The sequence below is a fragment of the Mirounga angustirostris genome, unplaced genomic scaffold, assembly GCF_029215605.1.
Source record: "Mirounga angustirostris isolate CCGP_5_RB_7025 unplaced genomic scaffold, mMirAng1.0.hap1 SCAF_6, whole genome shotgun sequence".
Taxonomy (NCBI): Eukaryota; Metazoa; Chordata; class Mammalia; order Carnivora; family Phocidae; genus Mirounga; species Mirounga angustirostris.
The window spans coordinates 81,551,904-81,569,657 of NW_026991714.1; the positions used below are offsets into that span (position 1 = coordinate 81,551,904).

A 17,754-nucleotide genomic window follows, 5' to 3' on the forward strand; every position below is an offset into this window, starting at 1 on the left:
GTGGGTTGAGCCCCTTGTGACAGTCATTGTCACCCAAGACAAAGGGCAGAGCCTAAATGTCAAATGAGGCTGTGAAAAGCAAAAAATTGAGGTGGGATAGGTGGAGGGGAGTGTGCTCAAACAACAGGATTAAGATTCACTGTGTTCTTTTAATGTATTTGTTTTTTGGGTATTTTTGCCCTTTTAACTACTTCATCGTGATGGTGCAACCATCACCACCATCCACTCATCATCCCAACAGAAACTCTGTACCCATTCAGGAATAACTCCGTCCTTCCCCAGCCCTTGGCAACCACGCGTCTACTTTCTGTCTCTATGGATTTGACTCCTCTAGGGTGCCTCATGCATTCGGAATCCTATGGTATTTATCCTTTTGTAACCAGCTTACTTCGCAGAATGTCCTCAAGGTCCATCCATGTTGTAGCAGATGTCAGAATTTCCTTCCTTCTTAAGCTGATCATGGTATAGATTTAGCACATTTTGTTTATGCATCATCCATTGATGGACACTTGGGTTGCTTCCACCCATTGGCTATTGTGAATAATGCTGCTGTGAATGTGGTTGTACACATATCTATCTGTTCAAGTCCCTGCTTTCATTCTTTCTGAACATAAACCAGGCCTAGAATTTCTGAATCATAAGGTAATTCTGCAGATTTTTTTTTATTTTTTGAGACACTGCCATACTGTTTTCCTCAGTAACTGCACCACTTTACATTTCCGCCAGCATAGTACAAAGATTCCAATTTCTCTACCTTTTTGTCAACACTTACTATCTTCTGGTTTATAATAATAGCCATCCTAATATGTGTGAAGTGGTGTCTCATTGTGGTTTTGATTTGCATTTCTCTAATGAGCGATATTCTCATCTTCTCATGCACTTAGGGACCATTCATGTATCTTCTTTGGAAAAATGTCTACTCATATCCTTTGCCCATTTTGTAATCGGCTTATTTGTTGTTACTGAGTTGTAGGAGTTCTTTATATATTCACTTTGCATTTCCGTAGATATTTTAGAGTAAGCTTGTTTCTACCAAAGGGGAAAAAAAGCCTGCTGCGATTTTGATCTAGATGGCATTGAATCTCTAACTCTATTTAGGAAAAACTGATGTCTTAGCAATATTAAATCTTAAAATCCATTAGACTAATTTATGTCTTCATTTATTTGAGTCTTCCTTTATTTCACTCTGTGATGTTTTATAGTGTTCAGTATAGAATCTTGCACATTTAAAAATATTTGTTCTTAAATACTTTGTTTTGGGTGCTATTATAAACATTACTGTTTGAAATTTTTTATTTTTTGCTAGTATGTAGAAATACCACTTTATATTGACCTTTTACACTGCAGCCTTGGACTGGATTCAGTTGTTACAATAGTTTTATGGATTCCCCAGGATTTTCTACATAAACAATCAAATTGTCTTAGAGTGGTTTTACCTCTTCCTTTCCATTATTTCTGTCTTTTTTTTTTTAAAGATTTTATTTATTTATTTGAGAGAGTGTGCATGCACACGCACACGAGAGAGAGCACACGAGCAGGGAGAGGGGCCGAGGGGGAAGCAGACTCCCCGATGAGCAGGGAACCCGACTCGATGAGCAGGGAACCCGATTTGGGGGCTCAATCTGAGGACCTGGAGATCATGACCTGAAGGCAGACGCTTAACTGACTGAGCCACCCAGGCGCCCTATTTGCGTCTTTTTTTAAAAATGATCTTTAGGCAGGTAAAGATTTCTTAGATGGTATATAAAAAGCATTAGTCATAAGAGAAACAATAATAAATTGAACTTAATAAATATTTTTAACTTTTGCTTTTGAAAAACACCATTAAGAAAATGAAAACAAAAGCAAACAAAAAAGTGAGAAAAACTACATAATGAGTGGAAATATACACATACACACACACATATATATATGTATATGACAAAGATTTTTATCTGAACTACATAAAGAACTCCCAACTCAATAGGTAGACTAAAGACTTGAAGACACTTCATTTAAAAAGGTATCCAGGGGTGCCTGTGTGACTCAGTCAGTTGGGCGTCTGCCTTTAGCTCAGGTCATGATCCCAGGGTCCTGGGATTGAGCCCCACATCAGGCTCCCTGCTCAGAGGGGAGCCTGCTTCTCCCTCTCGTTCTGCCACTCCTGCTTGTGCTTGCTCTCTCCTTCCCTGTCTCTCTCTCGCTCTCTGTCAAATAAATAAAATCTTAAAAAAAAAAAAAAGGCATCCAGATACCTGTAAAGATGTGAAAGATTCCCACCATCGTTGGTCACTCAGATGCTAGTGAGTGGGCCACTCTTACGCTGTCTGTACTTCCAGGATAAAGTCATCATTGGACTGGCCTTCGACTGTGTGGACAAGATGGTTTACTGGACGGACATCAGTGAGCCTTCCATTGGGAGAGCCAGTCTGCATGGCGGAGAGCCAACTACCATCATTCGACAAGGTGGGCAAGCAAATACCACTCTCCCTTCTTGGTTTGGCTTCTTGGGGGAGAGCAGAGTGCATGGTTGCATACAGGATATAGTGATTTGAGTGGGACTGGGTTCTTGGCCTCAACACCACCCTTTCCAGCCTTCTCTGAAAAGTCCTCTAAGGACTCATCATTAAGTCATGAACACCTTAGCTTGGATTTGTTGTTGGCCTAAGAAGAATACAATTAAAACAGGTAAGTGCCCATGCCTTTCTCTAAAAGCTTATCCAGCAAGTTTTAATGAACAATAAGGGCCGAACTCAATGGTCCACTTTGGATATCCGTTTCTCCTCTGGCTGTGGAGCCTAGAATTGATTCTCAGGATGTCTGCCCCATGGTATGCTCCATTAGGCAGATGCATCATAAAGTTGGGAGGATTACAAGCATATTGGCAAATATTATCCCTGATAGGTGACTATTCCCAAGACAATTTTCAAGTCAAAAGTTGCCAGTTTAGCCTGCGACATCGTGGTGGTTGGCGGGGGAGGGTCCTTTTCTACCTTACCCCCCATGGTACTTGCTCAGATTGCCTGTGACAGAGGAGTATAGCAAAGCGGGCTGAACTTTCGTAGGTATTCCTCAATTTTTAGTTGGCATTACTGATAATGAAGTGCATAACACCTTGGCATAGCCTACCTCTCAACATTTAACCTCGAGTCCTTAATTTATAGAGGTTGATTTAAGCCAAGGACTGTGCATTATTATAATGTCTATATTCAAGTCATGACTATTTTCTGTGGCTGTGTTTTATCAAGATTAAAGACCCAAGAACCTGTATAAATTCCCCTTTACTGAAAATATTACATAATGCTAAGTCAATAACTCATCAGCTGACTTGCAGATATTTTCGATCAAAAGACATTGTTGTGCCAATGATAGGTCTTGTATAAAAATCTTCTTGCTTCCTCTGCAAAACACTCAAGTCAAAGATACACCTTCTAAATGTATGAGCTTCATTTGGTATTTCTTTTGACTTGGGGCTGAATGTCGCTTTTCCAATTTCCAGTTTAATGTTTCCATGACAATTGATATTCCCAGAGAGTCGCTGTGCCTGTGGAACAGCCTGCGGAGAAGTTTTTTTTTCCCCCTTCCTTGGCTCCTTCACAAAAGATGATGCAGCAGGACAGGAATCAAGCAGAGGTTGACTTAAATATGTCTAGCTTCGGACATAGACCCTGCATCCTTTTCTAGAAGCCAAGGTGCTACTTAAATAATGTCTGCCAGTTTTCATGGTTTGGCTTAATGAACAGAATTTTGAAAATGCCTTTTTGCGTCTTCTCCCTCTCTCTGTTAAAAATGTTGTTGCTGTTATCTCTGGTTTGACTTGCAAACCCCGTGGAAGAGGGGAGTAGGTCATCACTGCTATTTCCTGTTGCTTCTGGAACTGATAATCATCCAAGAAAGCTTTAAGCTCAGTAAGGAACATTCCAGGCCAAAGTCCACTGTGAAAACACAGAATGAAACTAGAATGTGATCTTTGTACAGGGAAGATCACTGGGGAAAATTCTCTTTTATTTAAAAAGGGAGAAAGAAACTTCCACTTCATCCTTTATCATGGTACAGGTAGGTGCCTCCCTAGTGAGTGAAGGTGGAATGGGGTCCCAATGCTAAGCGTCTCTCTCTTTCCTTGAGTTAAACTCCTACCCAAATATCTTTAATAAGTATCCTAATCTGTTTCCTCTTGACATAAGCAGTATGGAAAATACCGCCTTGCTGTCTTCCCTTCTTAAGAAGCCCTGACTGCACAGTAAAGGGTGAGGTTTTCCAGACATTTCTTTGGCGTGATAGTTCAAAAAGAAGTTTTTTCCTGGTTGGAGGAGGTTTGGTTGCTCTTGGGTTCGAAATCAGGACCGGAGCTGTTTCTAAGGAGATGGAACGACACGGAGTTTCTGGGTGCCCCTGGATGTCTTGTGAAATAGTGCTATTGAACAGCCTTCCCCCCGACTTTCCTGTCTGTGTGTCTGAGTCGTCAGTGTCCCTGGCAGAGGATGTGCTCATCCCAGATAGACCCTGGAATGATTTATTCTGGTTTTGTCTGAAAGACACCAGAAGTCTTCCGAGGTCAGCCTTGCTGCCCCTTCTCCCCTAGGGACGTGGGAAATATTTTAATACCTCCCAAATCTCTGCTTCTGGTTTGAATAATAAAAACCTTGTTCAAGGGCTGTTTCTCATTCTTAATAAACTTCCTCTGGCAGGGGTCCTTTCCGGGGGGCGGGGCTTTGGTGTTTCCAGCATCCACAGTCAAGGTCATATTAGGAGTCAAGTGAAGGCTGATCTGAGAGAGCCGAGGGTCTGAACCGCTTACACATTGGCGAAAAACAGTGTGGGAATGATTTCCTCAAACCTGGGATCCCTCGGGTAGAGTAGCTTCTTCCTTGGCCTCTTCCCCTTCCTGGTTTCCAGCCATACTAAGTGACCTTTAGCTGTCGAATCAGTAAGATTAGGAAAGAATCCTAAGTGACCAGTAAAACCCTGGTGGGGATCTAATGTTTAGTTTGTTTTTATTTGTAGTCAGGGCATCATTTCAGTCTTGAACTTGTGGTTAGGTTAGGTGGGCACTGAAGGCTCATATTGCAGTGGGCTTACCCTGTGGCAAGCCCTGGCTTGAGAATCAGTCACTTATAACCTAGTACGGACTCTGGGAGTGTTACTTCTGATAACTGACGCCCCTTCTTTGCACTTTTCATATTTGTATAAAAGAAATAACAGCTATGGTTTCTTGCTATTACTTCTCTGAGATGACCCTTTTCCCCTAATAACTAGTGAATAAGGCAAATCTATTTTTTGTTCCATTCCCATCTTAAGATCTTCCTATGCCTCCCCTTTGCTCATGGGATAAGCTCTAAGCTCCTTAACATGGGCATCCTAACTTCATCTCTGGTGGCTCTCCCATCCTCACAGACTCCAGCCGTCCAAAATTATATATAGTTCACTTCAAGCCATGTCCAATCTTCCTTTATACTTATGTGCTGGTCCCACCACCTGGCATCCCTCAGCTAGGATCTTTGCCTGACAAACTCCTGCTGGTCCTTCAGGAGCCAGCTTCACGAGGTGTCACTTCCCCTAGAAATCCTTCCTGGGTCTCCCCAGGCTAAGTCTGGTGTCCGCCTCCATGTTCCCATAAAGCCAGAACTCAGTCTGAATTGTGATCGCTTGCAAGCTCCTGGAAGCCAGGGCCACAGCTGAGGTGTGATGTTGGGCTTGGTTCCCAGTATGGTACACAGGGTAGGTGTCTGCCAAGTAAATGAGTGACATTCTTTAATGCATCACTTTGAGTGTTGGTTAACTTATAAGCAACAAGCATTCCACATTCCCATTCGTTTTCCCAAAGTGCAAGGGTGGAACACCATGTGAAATAACACTGAGTAATCAGAAAAACCTAATCTCACCTGCTTAAAAAACCCAGCAGTGTCCTGTGTTTGGTTCTAGATCTTGGAAGTCCAGAAGGCATTGCCCTTGACCATCTTGGCCGCAACATTTTCTGGACTGATTCTCATTTGGATCGAATAGAAGTTGCAAAGCTGGATGGCACCCAGCGCCGGGTGCTGTTTGAGACTGATTTGGTGAATCCCAGAGGCATCGTAACAGACTCTGTGCGAGGGTAACTGTGTGTAAATATGGGTGTGGGTCTATTCAGTTTGCAGCTGCTTTTTTATATATTCTCAAGCGGTAGGCTCTAACTCCGGCATCGCCCTCCTGAAATGAATGCGTCACAGGATGAACAGGTCTCAGTGGGTGGCTTAGAGAGATGCACGGTGAAATGCCAGAACATTTATCCCAGTTCCCCGTGACCATGGACTTGATCCCATGTTCCACTTTTAAATCTTTAAGGAAGGGACCCTGTAAGTCGACAGCTCAGAAATTGGTTATTTCCATTTGAGTTGAATGTGGATCAAACCTGTGTTGTGTCAGCCCCAAAAGGGTATCAGAGGAGCATAAATGTACCCCTGGGGCTCAGGCCAACACACCATGGACCCCTGGAAGACCCCTTCTTGGGTTTTGTCATCACATCAATGCTTTCTCTCTTTTTCCCTACGACAGGCTCTGAATCTTACACACCACGCCCTCAGCGCCTTCACACTTTGATCCCTTCCCTGTGAGGCCACATCCCTAGTTCTGTGGCCCCGTGGCCACCTCCCTGATGGCAGATGCTGTGCCCCCCTGTGTAGGGACAGCAGACAGGAATTCCCACATCTGTCTCATTGCAGTGTTCTGCTTTGTGCTGTCCTTTTGACCCACTTTAGCGAGATAGACCATGTCAGTTATGTTTAAGGGAAGCGAATTCACTAGTAAAGAGTAACCAAATTCAAACAACCCCCAAATCCAAGTCTCTTCCCAAAGGAGAACACGTCTTATCGTCTCCAGACCCGTTTTAGCCACACTGTGTTTGAACACCTGCTAATGTCTTCATCGTGGGTTTTTTTTTAAGTTGTCTTTGTAAACTTCTTCTCATCCTCTTCGTTATTCGTCTCCCTCTTTCCCTTCCTTTTCCTCCTCCAGGAACCTTTATTGGACTGACTGGAACAGAGATAGCCCCAAAATTGAAACTTCCTACATGGACGGCACGAACCGGAGGACTCTCGTGCAGGATGACCTGGGCTTGCCCAACGGGCTGACATTTGATGCCTACTCATCTCAGCTCTGCTGGGTGGACGCAGGTGACGGAAAGCCCCAGGCCTGACTCCTGGCTTTGGAGCAGTGCTTTTTTTTTCTTCTTTAAACTAAACATTTATTCTTACCCACTGCGGGCTAGTATCTGTTCTGGGGAAGATGGTGTGAGATAGCTCTTTCACTTTCTTGTGCAAAAACAGCTGCCCATCTTTGCTCTGCGATGTATTGTTTCTCAAGGCTTGACGCTCGCTGTCCAAGGGCAAGTTCTCAGTCTTCTCAGTCAAGAGCCAGCAACCTCTAGCCCATGGGCCAGATCCAACCAGCCACCCGCTTTAGTACCACCTGGGTCTTATAAATGGTTTTTACATTTTTAAATGTTAACATTGTAAGAGGTTACATAAATGTCTCCAGCATGTCCTCAATTGTGCCTCTTGGCCCACGAAACCTAAATTAATTACCATCTGGCCCTTGGAGAAAAAGCGTGCTGACCCCTTGAGCCTGTCCTCATCCTAATATCATCTCTCTATTATGCAATTCATGCCTTACATTCCTATAGCTCGAATCTGTCCCCAAGGACTCAGGCGGGACTTGGAGCCAAGGAAGAGAAAGGCGTGCAGTCCTGCTGTGAGCCCCTGCCGTGGGGTGTCCCTGAGGCAGGCATGTGGGCGGGATGCTCCTTCGGGGAGCAGGGTCAGTCGGCTGTCCGTGTCTGTGGAGTACCGTACCTGCCCTGTTCCCAACACTGCTGGCTGCCATCGTGGGCCGGGGTGTAGGGGCTGCATCTTGCATCCAGGGTAAGGGCTCTGAGTGAGGGGAGGGAGGGCCTGGGAGGCTTCAGGGGGTAGGGACTTGAGCGAGACCTGGAAGACGTCATCATTCCTACTAAGTCCCCAGCCGCTCTGGGAATGAGTGGAGCAAGGAACGGCCCCTTGGCTCCGGCCCACGTTGGAACCAGGTCTGGGTCCCCCAGCGGAGGTGGGAGTTGGCCAGCGACAGGGGCAAGGCAGGGCAAAGAGAAAGCTTTCCACGGTTGAAGAGCGGGTCACGTGTGTTCTCCAGGATCTGTCATGGTCGCACTGACTTCTCTCACCCTTGCCCTCATCACTCGTCTTGACACAAAGGGGCCGTCTCATGTGTGCACAATGAACGCCTTGTTTTCGCTCCGCATAGGCACCAGTCGGGTGGAGTGTCTGAAGCCCGGGCAGTCCGGCCGACGCAGGGTTCTCGAAGGGCTCCAGTACCCTTTTGCTGTCACCAGCTATGGGAAACATCTGTATTACACAGACTGGAAGACGTACGTCAGCGGGGGCTGGGGAGCCTGCCCTGCCACCCTGTCTCTGGGAGGCCAAGCCCCCTGCCATGTGGCCCCCTGCCTTATCCTTCTGGTTGTTAGGAAAGGAGGGGGAAGAAGAGTGAGGGCGAGGGCGCCTGGGGGGGTGGGGGCAGGAGGTCCTGTTTATCATCTGGATGCTCCTGGATGGGCACCTACTTGGACTTCTGGAGCGTGTCTGTTCTCTCCCCACAAGCTGGCCCAAGGTCCCTCGGTGGGTGGGCTCCATGCCCATGCTGTGCCCCTCTTCATTTCGCTTCTTAAACTACAGTATTCCCACAGCCCCTTCTTGACCACCCATCCTGCACAAAGGAGGCTTCACACAGAGCAAGCAGCTGTGGTCGGGGGCATCTGGAGAGAAAGCTGCTTTCCCAGCTTGGAAGTTAGAGCTGAGGGGAGAGCTTAGCTCATCTTTGTCCTTTTTTAAGAAGCCAGAGAAACGCAGGCTTGTCCCTTCACAGGAGGAGGGAGGGATGGCTAGGAAGGCAGGCCACCGTGTCTCTGCGTGGCCTCTGGTTTGTCCCCAAAACCACAGAAGAGGCTGCCCTGTAGACAGAAGGTTCGAGCCATCAGATGTGTCTTTACCTTCTGCCCTTTGGTGTTCCGTAGGAATTCCGTGGTCGCTGTAGACCTTGCTATTTCCAAAGAGACGGATACCTTCCACCCCCACAAGCAGACCCGGCTATATGGCGTCACCATGGCCCTGGCTCAGTGTCCCCAAGGTAACTCACCTGTGCTCTTACTGTTCAGGGTGCCCTGAGGCTGCAAGCCCACACCCTGGCCTCTTGCAGCCCTCATCACGTGGCAGGTGAGACCCAGTCCCTTCCATCATGCGTCTTCCATTATTTAGTGGGTGAGCCACGTAGAAAACATTAGGGGATGAGGTGGAGATGGTGGACCAGGGTGAGGGAAAGCGCTGAATCTTGGGCTGGCTCTAGAAGTGAGTGGTCTTCAGGTTCCAAAGAGGAACATCCGTGTTATGATCTCTGCTGCTTTCAAAGTCCATCGATTTGGCCTCACAGCCACAATAATAATTGTTGCTCCTAATAATGACGAGCATGGATGAGGTGCTTACTGTGAGCTGCGTACTTCACATACATCGGCCCGGCGTTCTCGGTGCTGTGTGCTCATTGGTTCACTAATCCTCATAGCAGCCCCACTGAGGTGGGTACTGTGCTTGTGCCCATTTTATAAGTAAGGAAAACTGAAGCCGCTGGCCCAGAGTCACACAGCTCAGAGGCACGGCTGGGGGTGAGCTAGGCAGCCCGGCTCCAGAATCTGCTCTCCCTGAACTCGCCCTCCTTGGCTTCCCACCTGCCCCCCCACCACCCTGATCCAATGTGAAGCTGAGTGGACAAGCTAGACAGAGAGCGCTTTGTGCTTGAAAATTCCAGCTCCGTGTTATAATGAGAGCTGGAAAATCCTTCCTGAGACCTGTTCAGTAGCTTTGATGGTAAATTGGCACAGTCCCCAACTCAGGAATCGGAAAATGATGTTTTTGCCCATCTGGCAGATCCTTAGTGAAGAGGATTCCCTATTCCTGGAGCACCCACATGCTTGGCCCCCTGGAAAATTAAAAGGGGGCTAATACAGAGGTTCCTCTCTTAGGGGGCAATTGAGCTGATTTCTGCCTTTTCCAGGTCACAACTATTGCTCAGTGAACAATGGTGGCTGCACCCACCTCTGCTTGGCCACCCCCGGAAGCAGGACCTGCCGTTGCCCTGACAACACTCTGGGAGTTGACTGTATCGAGCAGAAATAAAGACAAGAGTGCCTCATTCCCTCTGCAAGTATTCAGCAGCACCCTATTTGAAAGGGTCCAGACTGAAAACTATCTGATCTGGTGGCCACCACGCCCAGGTCCTATCCAGCCTGAGCCCCAACAGTGTTCCCCTCACTGTCCCCCAAAACATATGCCCTGGGCTTCCAGAATGGGAAAATCTCTTCCCCTACACATAGACAGAAAACCCTCCCAAGGGAGGATTATATGCCCATCCCAGTGCTCTGGAACCTTTCCCCAACTTAGCAGCCTAGTGGTGAGCAGAGACTCCCCAGGCCTGAGCTGCCCCCTCCCCTGTGGCCTTATGAGCTCAGCCTCACTCTGACACACCTGCCATCCTGTTATCTCCCTGACATACCAGCCAGTACCACCCAGGCGAGGCTGTGAATGAAGGAGGGAGTTAATCCTCCCCCACTTTTCTCTTGGTGCTCAGATTTCCCTCATCCTCCTAGCTTTCTCCCCCTGAGTCTGTACCACCTGCATTCTGCCCAAGGTCCCCATCACAGTGAGTAAGCCTTGGCCTTCGTTCAAAACCCACCCTGTCTTAGGGCTATGTGGATACTTGTGGGCCATAAGGAGCAGCCCCTCCCAGATAAGTTACTGGCATTTCAGCAGGTAGGCAAAGCCTTCAGTCAAAAGAGTGTCCAGTGGCAGGAATTTCAAGGTGTAGAGTCAGGTGTTTGAGGATGAGGATTTTTCAGAAGTGCTTACTTAATTTACACCAGTGGTTACCAGATTATTCCTGTTTGTGCAAAGCACCTGGATCCCAGCATCTGGTCTCTTGAGTGGCTGGCACCGATGCCCCGCCTCCCTCACTTCGGGCATAGCTGGGGGCTGGTACCAGTGATGACTCCCCTATGGGCCCTTCCCTCCCTCCTGCACTGGTGAGAGCTGATCTACAGTCAACATGAGCTCACTTCTCCTTTGTTTCTCCCTCTGCTCATGGCCCTTGCTGGCTGTCTTTTCATCAAAGAGGGCCAGTTTGAGTATTTATTTATACTACTGACCCAGACCCTTGATTGCTCATTGGTGTAATTAAAGTGACCATTGCCACCTGTCATGTTTATGTGTTTAGAAACATCTCCAGGCCAGACGAGTAGCTAGTGTTACCTTTTATCGGCTGCTTCCCAGAGTTGCAAAACAATAGGAATTTTGGATTGAAAGCTGAGCATATAAGGAGTTGGAGTCAGGAAGGATTAGGGTAAGGGAGTAGAGAAAGCTCAGTGGAAAGTACCAAAAAGAGACTGATCAAGAGGAAAGGGTAGAGAAGGGCATTTGACAACAGCAATGAGAGAAACTCTTTAATAATCCCAAAGAGAAAATGGCACCTTTTGCCAAAGAACACTTATGCTTGAAGACATGGAAGAATTTGCTTGTTTTTCTCCTTGGGGCAGAGATCCTTCCCCTTATCTGCAAACCTCAGTGAGTTCATTCCTCCCTGTCCCACCTGTACCTCCTCCCCACATTGTCCTCATCTGGTTCAGCATCCCAGTGGCACCTGGATCGGGAAAGAGCCTTTCCCTGAATAATTGGAGTTTGTTTTGAGAGCCAGATATATCCCCCAAAATCACACGATTTGGGGAACACATGGGTCTTTTATCCAGCCCAGCCCCCTGAATTAGTTTTGCTTATTTTTTATATTTATCATTCCATATCAAACCCTCTATATCAAATGTTTGTCATGATTTTGTATAGGTTTTTATAACTATTTTATTCATTTTACTAGATTCATTCTAAAAGTTTTCAAATGGTCAATTCTTAAACTGTGGAATCCACTGAAGGTGCTTATTAACTGTTCCCCCAGATTTATACAAGTATTGGATGATTCCTTGAGTTTACAGCTGTACAAATATCAGTGCAGAAAATTAAACAATTTTTTGTTAAAAAAAATCTTTATCTTGTTTGAATGAAGACATTTACTGTTGGGGGCTGATTTAGGATAAAACAATAGCCATTTAATAATTTGAATATAAAGTTACCAAATCCAGCAATTCCACTTCTAAGTATACACCCAAAGGAATTGAAAACGGGCTCAAACAGATCCAGTGTTCACAGCAGCATTTTCTCGATAACCAAAGGTAGAAACAGCCCAAGTCCCATCAACAGATGAAAGGATAAATAAGTGTTGTACTCCTACGATGGAATGTTTAGCCATAAAAAGGAAAGAAGTTCCAGCATGTTACAACATGGATGAAATTTGAAGTCATTATGCTAAGTGAAAGAAGCTAGACACAAAGGAACAAATATATGATTCCACATATATGAGGTCCCTCGATTAGGCAAATTCACAGAGACCAAAGGTAGACTAGATGTCACCAGGGCTGGGGGCAGGGCGAATGGAGAGTTACCACTTAATGGTTTCAGAGTTTTTATTTAGGGTCATGGAAGAGTTTGGGATGTAATGATTGTACAACATTGTGAAAGTACTCAATGCCACTGAATTACACACTCAAAAATGGTTAAAATGGCAAATTTTATGTTACATATATATATTCTACCACAACTCTTCAAGATTAAGAATGTGATATACAAGAACTGTTAAATGTGCACTTTAAATAAGTGAATTGTATGGCATGTGAGTTATAGCCCAATATAGTTTTTTTTTTTAATCACTAAAAAAAGAAAAAAAGCTTGTGATGGAAGATTGGCAAGTTGCTGATCACTGTAGTAGTTGCCTATATTCTAAAGATTCCAAGATTCTAGTCTAGGTAGTCCTGTGAAAGGACTTTGCAGATAGAATTAAAGTTATTAGGTACCTTAAAACAGGGAGATTCTTTATCCTGGACAATGCAGGAGGGCCCGGAAAGCCAGAAGAGGAAGGCAGAAGAATCAACTAAGGCCAAAACATAAAGCAGGTAAGATAAAGCTGAAGGGTAGGAAGGACTTGACCGGCCATCGGTGCCTTCAAAATGGAGGAAGGCCATTATGAGCCAAGGAGCAAGGTTACCTCTACAAGCTCAGAACAACTCCTCGCCAACAGTCAGCAAACTGGGACCTCAGTTCTATAACCACAGGGAACCAGGTCCTACGACAACCTGCATGGGCCTAGGAGCGGGTTCTTCCCCAGAGCCTTCAGGAAGGGGCACGGCCCTCCAGACCCCCTGATTGCAGCCCTGTGAGACCCTCAGCAGAGGACCCACCTGAGCCACGCTGTGCTGGGCTTCTGACCTCAACTGGGAGATTTCCCATGGTGGTGTTTTGAGTCACAGAATGTGTGGTAACTGGTTACAGCAGCAGTAGAAACCTAATACACTTGTTGCAGCTAGGTGTTGGCATATGGGATTATGCCAGATACTTTCCATTTGTCCGTCTACTCTCCCCATCCTGATCTGAACCCCAAGAGGCCAAACCACTTGGACAACTTCTATGGCTCCCTTGCCCCCTGGCTTCCTAGCAGGCAAAGGAGGGAAAGAAGAGAGTGAGAACAGATCTTTACCCCCCACTCCCACCCTGCCAGTGTCCCCAGAACCATTTCCTCCCCTGGTCTCTCTGGGCATCAGGGAGGTAACAACTCCCTGCCCTATCCGCTCAGATTGGTTCCCCACACCCCAGCCCTAACTTTAACCCTCACTCGAATTATCCTCATGGGAGCACATCTATCTTTTGTTGAGACCCTAACTGATACAGGAGTTTGTAATTCTGGTGATCTCTACTTTTGAGTATGTTTGTCTGTAGTTTTGTCCCCCCCACCCCCCAAAAAGGTAAAAAGCCATCTCATAATCATGTCACACATACTTGTATCCAATTAGGATACGTGTTACAGCATAACTAGTAAGTATGAATTATACAGATGTACACAAAATGTACCAAAAAAGTCTTTTTTATTCCATAACTCATTTTGATTTTCAGACTCGGAGCCCTGCATTGGCAGACAACTCACTCTGGGGGAATTCTAGTTCAATGCAGTAATTTCTCAGTCACTCTGGGTTCAAACTCAGTCATATTCAGGAGTCTTGTTGAACCCCTCCTTCCTCACCCAGGCCCCAATCTCAACTCTCTGCAGCTTGTGGACCAGCCCCCCAGTCTCAGGCTGGCCTTCCACCCCCACTGGTGTTACCTGTGCTTGGCCACTCAGTTTCTCAGGGTTTTCCTCTGTGTGTCTTGGAGTGGTTGATCCTGTGGTCCTCAAGGGTCACTCTGCAGCCTCCTCACCCCGGCCCCCTGGCCTATGGGGACTGCAGTGTTTCCCTCAGCCCTCCCTCACCGCTTGTGCAGATGGGGTGACGTGCAGCTGTCCCTCCATGCCCCGAGGGGGACAGGGCAGTCAGTGGGCCAGGGCCTTCTTCCTTTTACCCCACCCCTCCCCCTCTGCTCTGAGCCCTTCTGGGGGCTCCTCTGCCCACAGGCATGGCCTTGCACACCTTTTCCTGTTCATACCCTTGTTCACTACCACCCCAAGAACATCCCTCCTGAGAGCATATGGAGCCTCAGTGGCCGGCCTCTCAGGCAGGGGTCCATGGGTGGGATGGAGAGAGAAAGGACACCCCAGGGGGTGATGCCTCAAATGATCAATTTACCTAACACACACACACATACACACACACACACATAATTTAAGAATCCAAAAAAGAAATAATAACGGATCACAGGGATGAAAAGTACAGCGTAGGAAATATAATAATATTGTGATAATTTTGTTGATACATGGTGACAGATGGCAGCTATACTTACCGTGGTGAGCATTTCATGATGTATATGATCGTCGAACCATGTTGTACACCTAAAAAAAATAAATAATAAGGGCATAGCTGATCTAAAAAGGCTTCTCAGAGGGAAAGGGTCTTAAAAGGCAGGCCATGTCAGTAGTCCTAGAGTGAAGTGAATCTCCTTACCTATGACCTGGGCCGTTTTACTTCAATACTCACAGCAACTGAATTTTCTTATCTGAGGAATTAAGGGTTTTGGGGTCTTACTAGTAATCCACTCAGATTTAAAGAAACAAACACCGGGGTGCCTGGGTGGCTCAGTCAGTTGGGCGTCTGCCTTCCAATCGGGTCCTGATCCCAGGGTCCTTGGGCTCCCTGCTCGGTGGGGAGTCTACTTCTCCCTCTCCCTCTGCTCCTCCCCCCACTTGTGCACTCTCTCATACTCTTTGAAATAAATACATAAAATATTAAAAAAAAAAAAAACAAAAACCACCATGGGGCGCCTGGGTGGCTCAGTTGGTTGAGCGTCTGACTCTTGGTTTCAGGGTTGTGAGATGGAGCCCCCACCCCCCCACCCGCATGGGGCACCTTGCTCAGCTTGGAGCCTGCTTGAGATTCTCTCCCTCGCCTCCACCCCTCCCCCTCCCCTGCTCATATGCACTCTCTCTTTCTCTAAAATAAATCTAAAAATCTGAAATAAATAAATCCTCCCTGAGCCCCTCACTTCCTTTCACAGCAGACCCTCCTGAAGCGAGCCAGGGAGCCCAAAACAATAGTGGATAGTCCACTTTTAACAGTGAAGGTGGCCCTGTACGTGCCCCCATCCCATCTACACCGCCTGACCTGCCACCCTGACCTTCCCCTTGTGTGCCCCCTCCACAGTCCCTTCGTTCCCCTCAAGTCTGGGTGATTCACTCCGGGGTGGTCCATAAAAGACTTGCAAGGACAGAAACACATCACACTGCAGTAACATTTTACGGGGAATGGGAATGAGAAGTACAAACAGACTTATGAGGATTTCTCGGAAAGGGCTGAAATCACTTGTATGCAGGTCCCCCTGGATACACTTGTAAGCGTGATGTAACAGTTTTATTTCTTAAATGCCAATATAGGCAATAAACTGGACGTTACATCTCTTTGTAACCAGGCGAACCTGTGACAAAAATGTTGCGAAGATAATAAAATGTTAAGAGGAAACATGGTTTTGAAAAATGCCTTTAGTGGGACCTGGAGCGAGCAGGTTTGCAGACCACCCGTCTGGAAGGAGGACGAGACCAGCCCCGGTGGCCCTGGCAGAGATGTCGCTGCTGGGCTACGGCTCCGGAGTCCCGCACTGGCCACCCCCCTCTTCTCGGGCCAGGAGGAGGGGTCCCGCCAGAGTTAAAGAACAGGCTCTACGGTTGGCTTCTCATTGACTTGAAGCAAGCTGGGAATAGATGAGCCTCGAGTGACGCTCAAGGTTTCTACTCGGGGGCCGGTCTTCTCAAAGGCAATTCCAGAGGAGACCACTAGAGGGCAGGAAAAGCCTCGCAATGCCTGCTTGGCTGGGGGTTGAGGTGGATGGAGGTTGAGGCTCCCAGGTCTGAAGGCCCCGGTAACTTCCCCAAAAGACCCTGCTCAGGCTTTCCCATCGCCCTGCTCTAGAACTTTCCTAATATTGGTTAGTTGCCTCATCTGCTACCAAAGGAAGTCTAAATGTCACAATTTCTCAGCATTTTCAAGCCTTTTAATGCAGATTTCCCCCAAAGAGCCCAGCGGGGTTCCTCCCAAAGTCCTATCTTCCTCAGTCAATGTTTACAGATGTCCATGGTGACCCGGCCACAGCAGTGTGGTCAGCGTTGGGAGGACCACACAGAAGTATTCCTAAGTGTACTTGCGTGTACATAGAAGCGTATATTCATCCCTCCAGAGACCAGGTTCCCAGTGCATCTAAGTGGAGGATGACACAGAATTCCAGAAAATACAGGCACAGGGCAAGTAAGACCTGGTCCTCACTCAGCGAGTATGTATCTAGTTGCTTAGGAGATATTAATGCCAGGTGGTGAGAAATGATTGGTTCAAATATTAAGGACTTTAGAGAAGGGAGCTCAGTAAGGATCCTCCGGGAAGAAGCTTTCATCTGATGAATGTAAATGCGAAAGGAGGCTCCTTCCTCATGATAATCTTATGAAGTAGAATTTATTGTGCCCATTGCACGAGTCAGGAAGCTGAGGCCCAAAGTGACATAACTAATCAAAGGTCAGTCAGTCAGTAACGATCAGAGCAGAACCCACCTCCAGATCTGGTTTGCTTATAGGCCACACTCAACACATCCTTCCCACCTCCCTTTTTACAGAACATTTTAAGTAGAAATTAGAGATTTATTTTTACTGTATTTTTTAATTAAAAAAATTTTTATGGTATTTTACTTTTATTTCTTTGTGTTTAACACATTTACATTTAGAAAACTGGAAAGTCAAGGTTAAGTACATGAAATAGAAATCACCAAAAAGCTCACTATTTAGCAATCATCCCATTAATACATTGATATCTTATCCCAGAAATGTAAACTGACACACACACGCAAACAAAATCGTGTTATGTGTATTTTGTAAATTGTATACAACAAAAAATGGGATCCTGCTTAATATACTTTTTGGTATTTTTATTTTCCATTTAAATAAATGTGCATATGAACATCACTTTTAATGGCCGCAATAGTATTATATTCTATGAATGGACAGTCAACTCTCACAAACTCTCTTATTGACAAACATTTAGAATGTTTCTTTTTTTTCTTTTTTTTTTTTTGCTATGGTAAAACACACTTAATAAGCAACATTGTACTTACGTCAAAGTGTCCTTATTCACTTCTCTAGAATAAGACTCAATATTATTCAAAATGTTAAAGCTTTAGATATATACTGCCATCTGCC

General features: G+C 46.2%; 1 protein-coding gene across 3 annotated transcripts in view; it reads left to right on the plus strand.

The window, feature by feature from the left end:
- NID1 (nidogen 1) overlaps window positions 1-10,193 on the plus strand; it is a 76,992-nt gene extending 66,799 nt beyond the window's left edge. For 2 of the 3 annotated variants that reach the window (XM_045877790.3, XM_045877792.3), the window contains 6 exons: window positions 2,319-2,445; window positions 5,902-6,073; window positions 6,973-7,130; window positions 8,254-8,377; window positions 9,023-9,135; window positions 10,054-10,193. In XM_045877790.3, the coding sequence (XP_045733746.2) occupies window positions 2,319-2,445; window positions 5,902-6,073; window positions 6,973-7,130; window positions 8,254-8,377; window positions 9,023-9,135; window positions 10,054-10,175 (816 nt within the window). In that variant the 3' untranslated portion in view covers window positions 10,176-10,193. The remainder of the gene's footprint in view (window positions 1-2,318; window positions 2,446-5,901; window positions 6,074-6,972; window positions 7,131-8,253; window positions 8,378-9,022; window positions 9,136-10,053) is intronic. The other variant, XR_010412423.1, reaches the window with a different exon arrangement.
- Window positions 10,194-17,754: the final 7,561 nt, after the last annotated feature.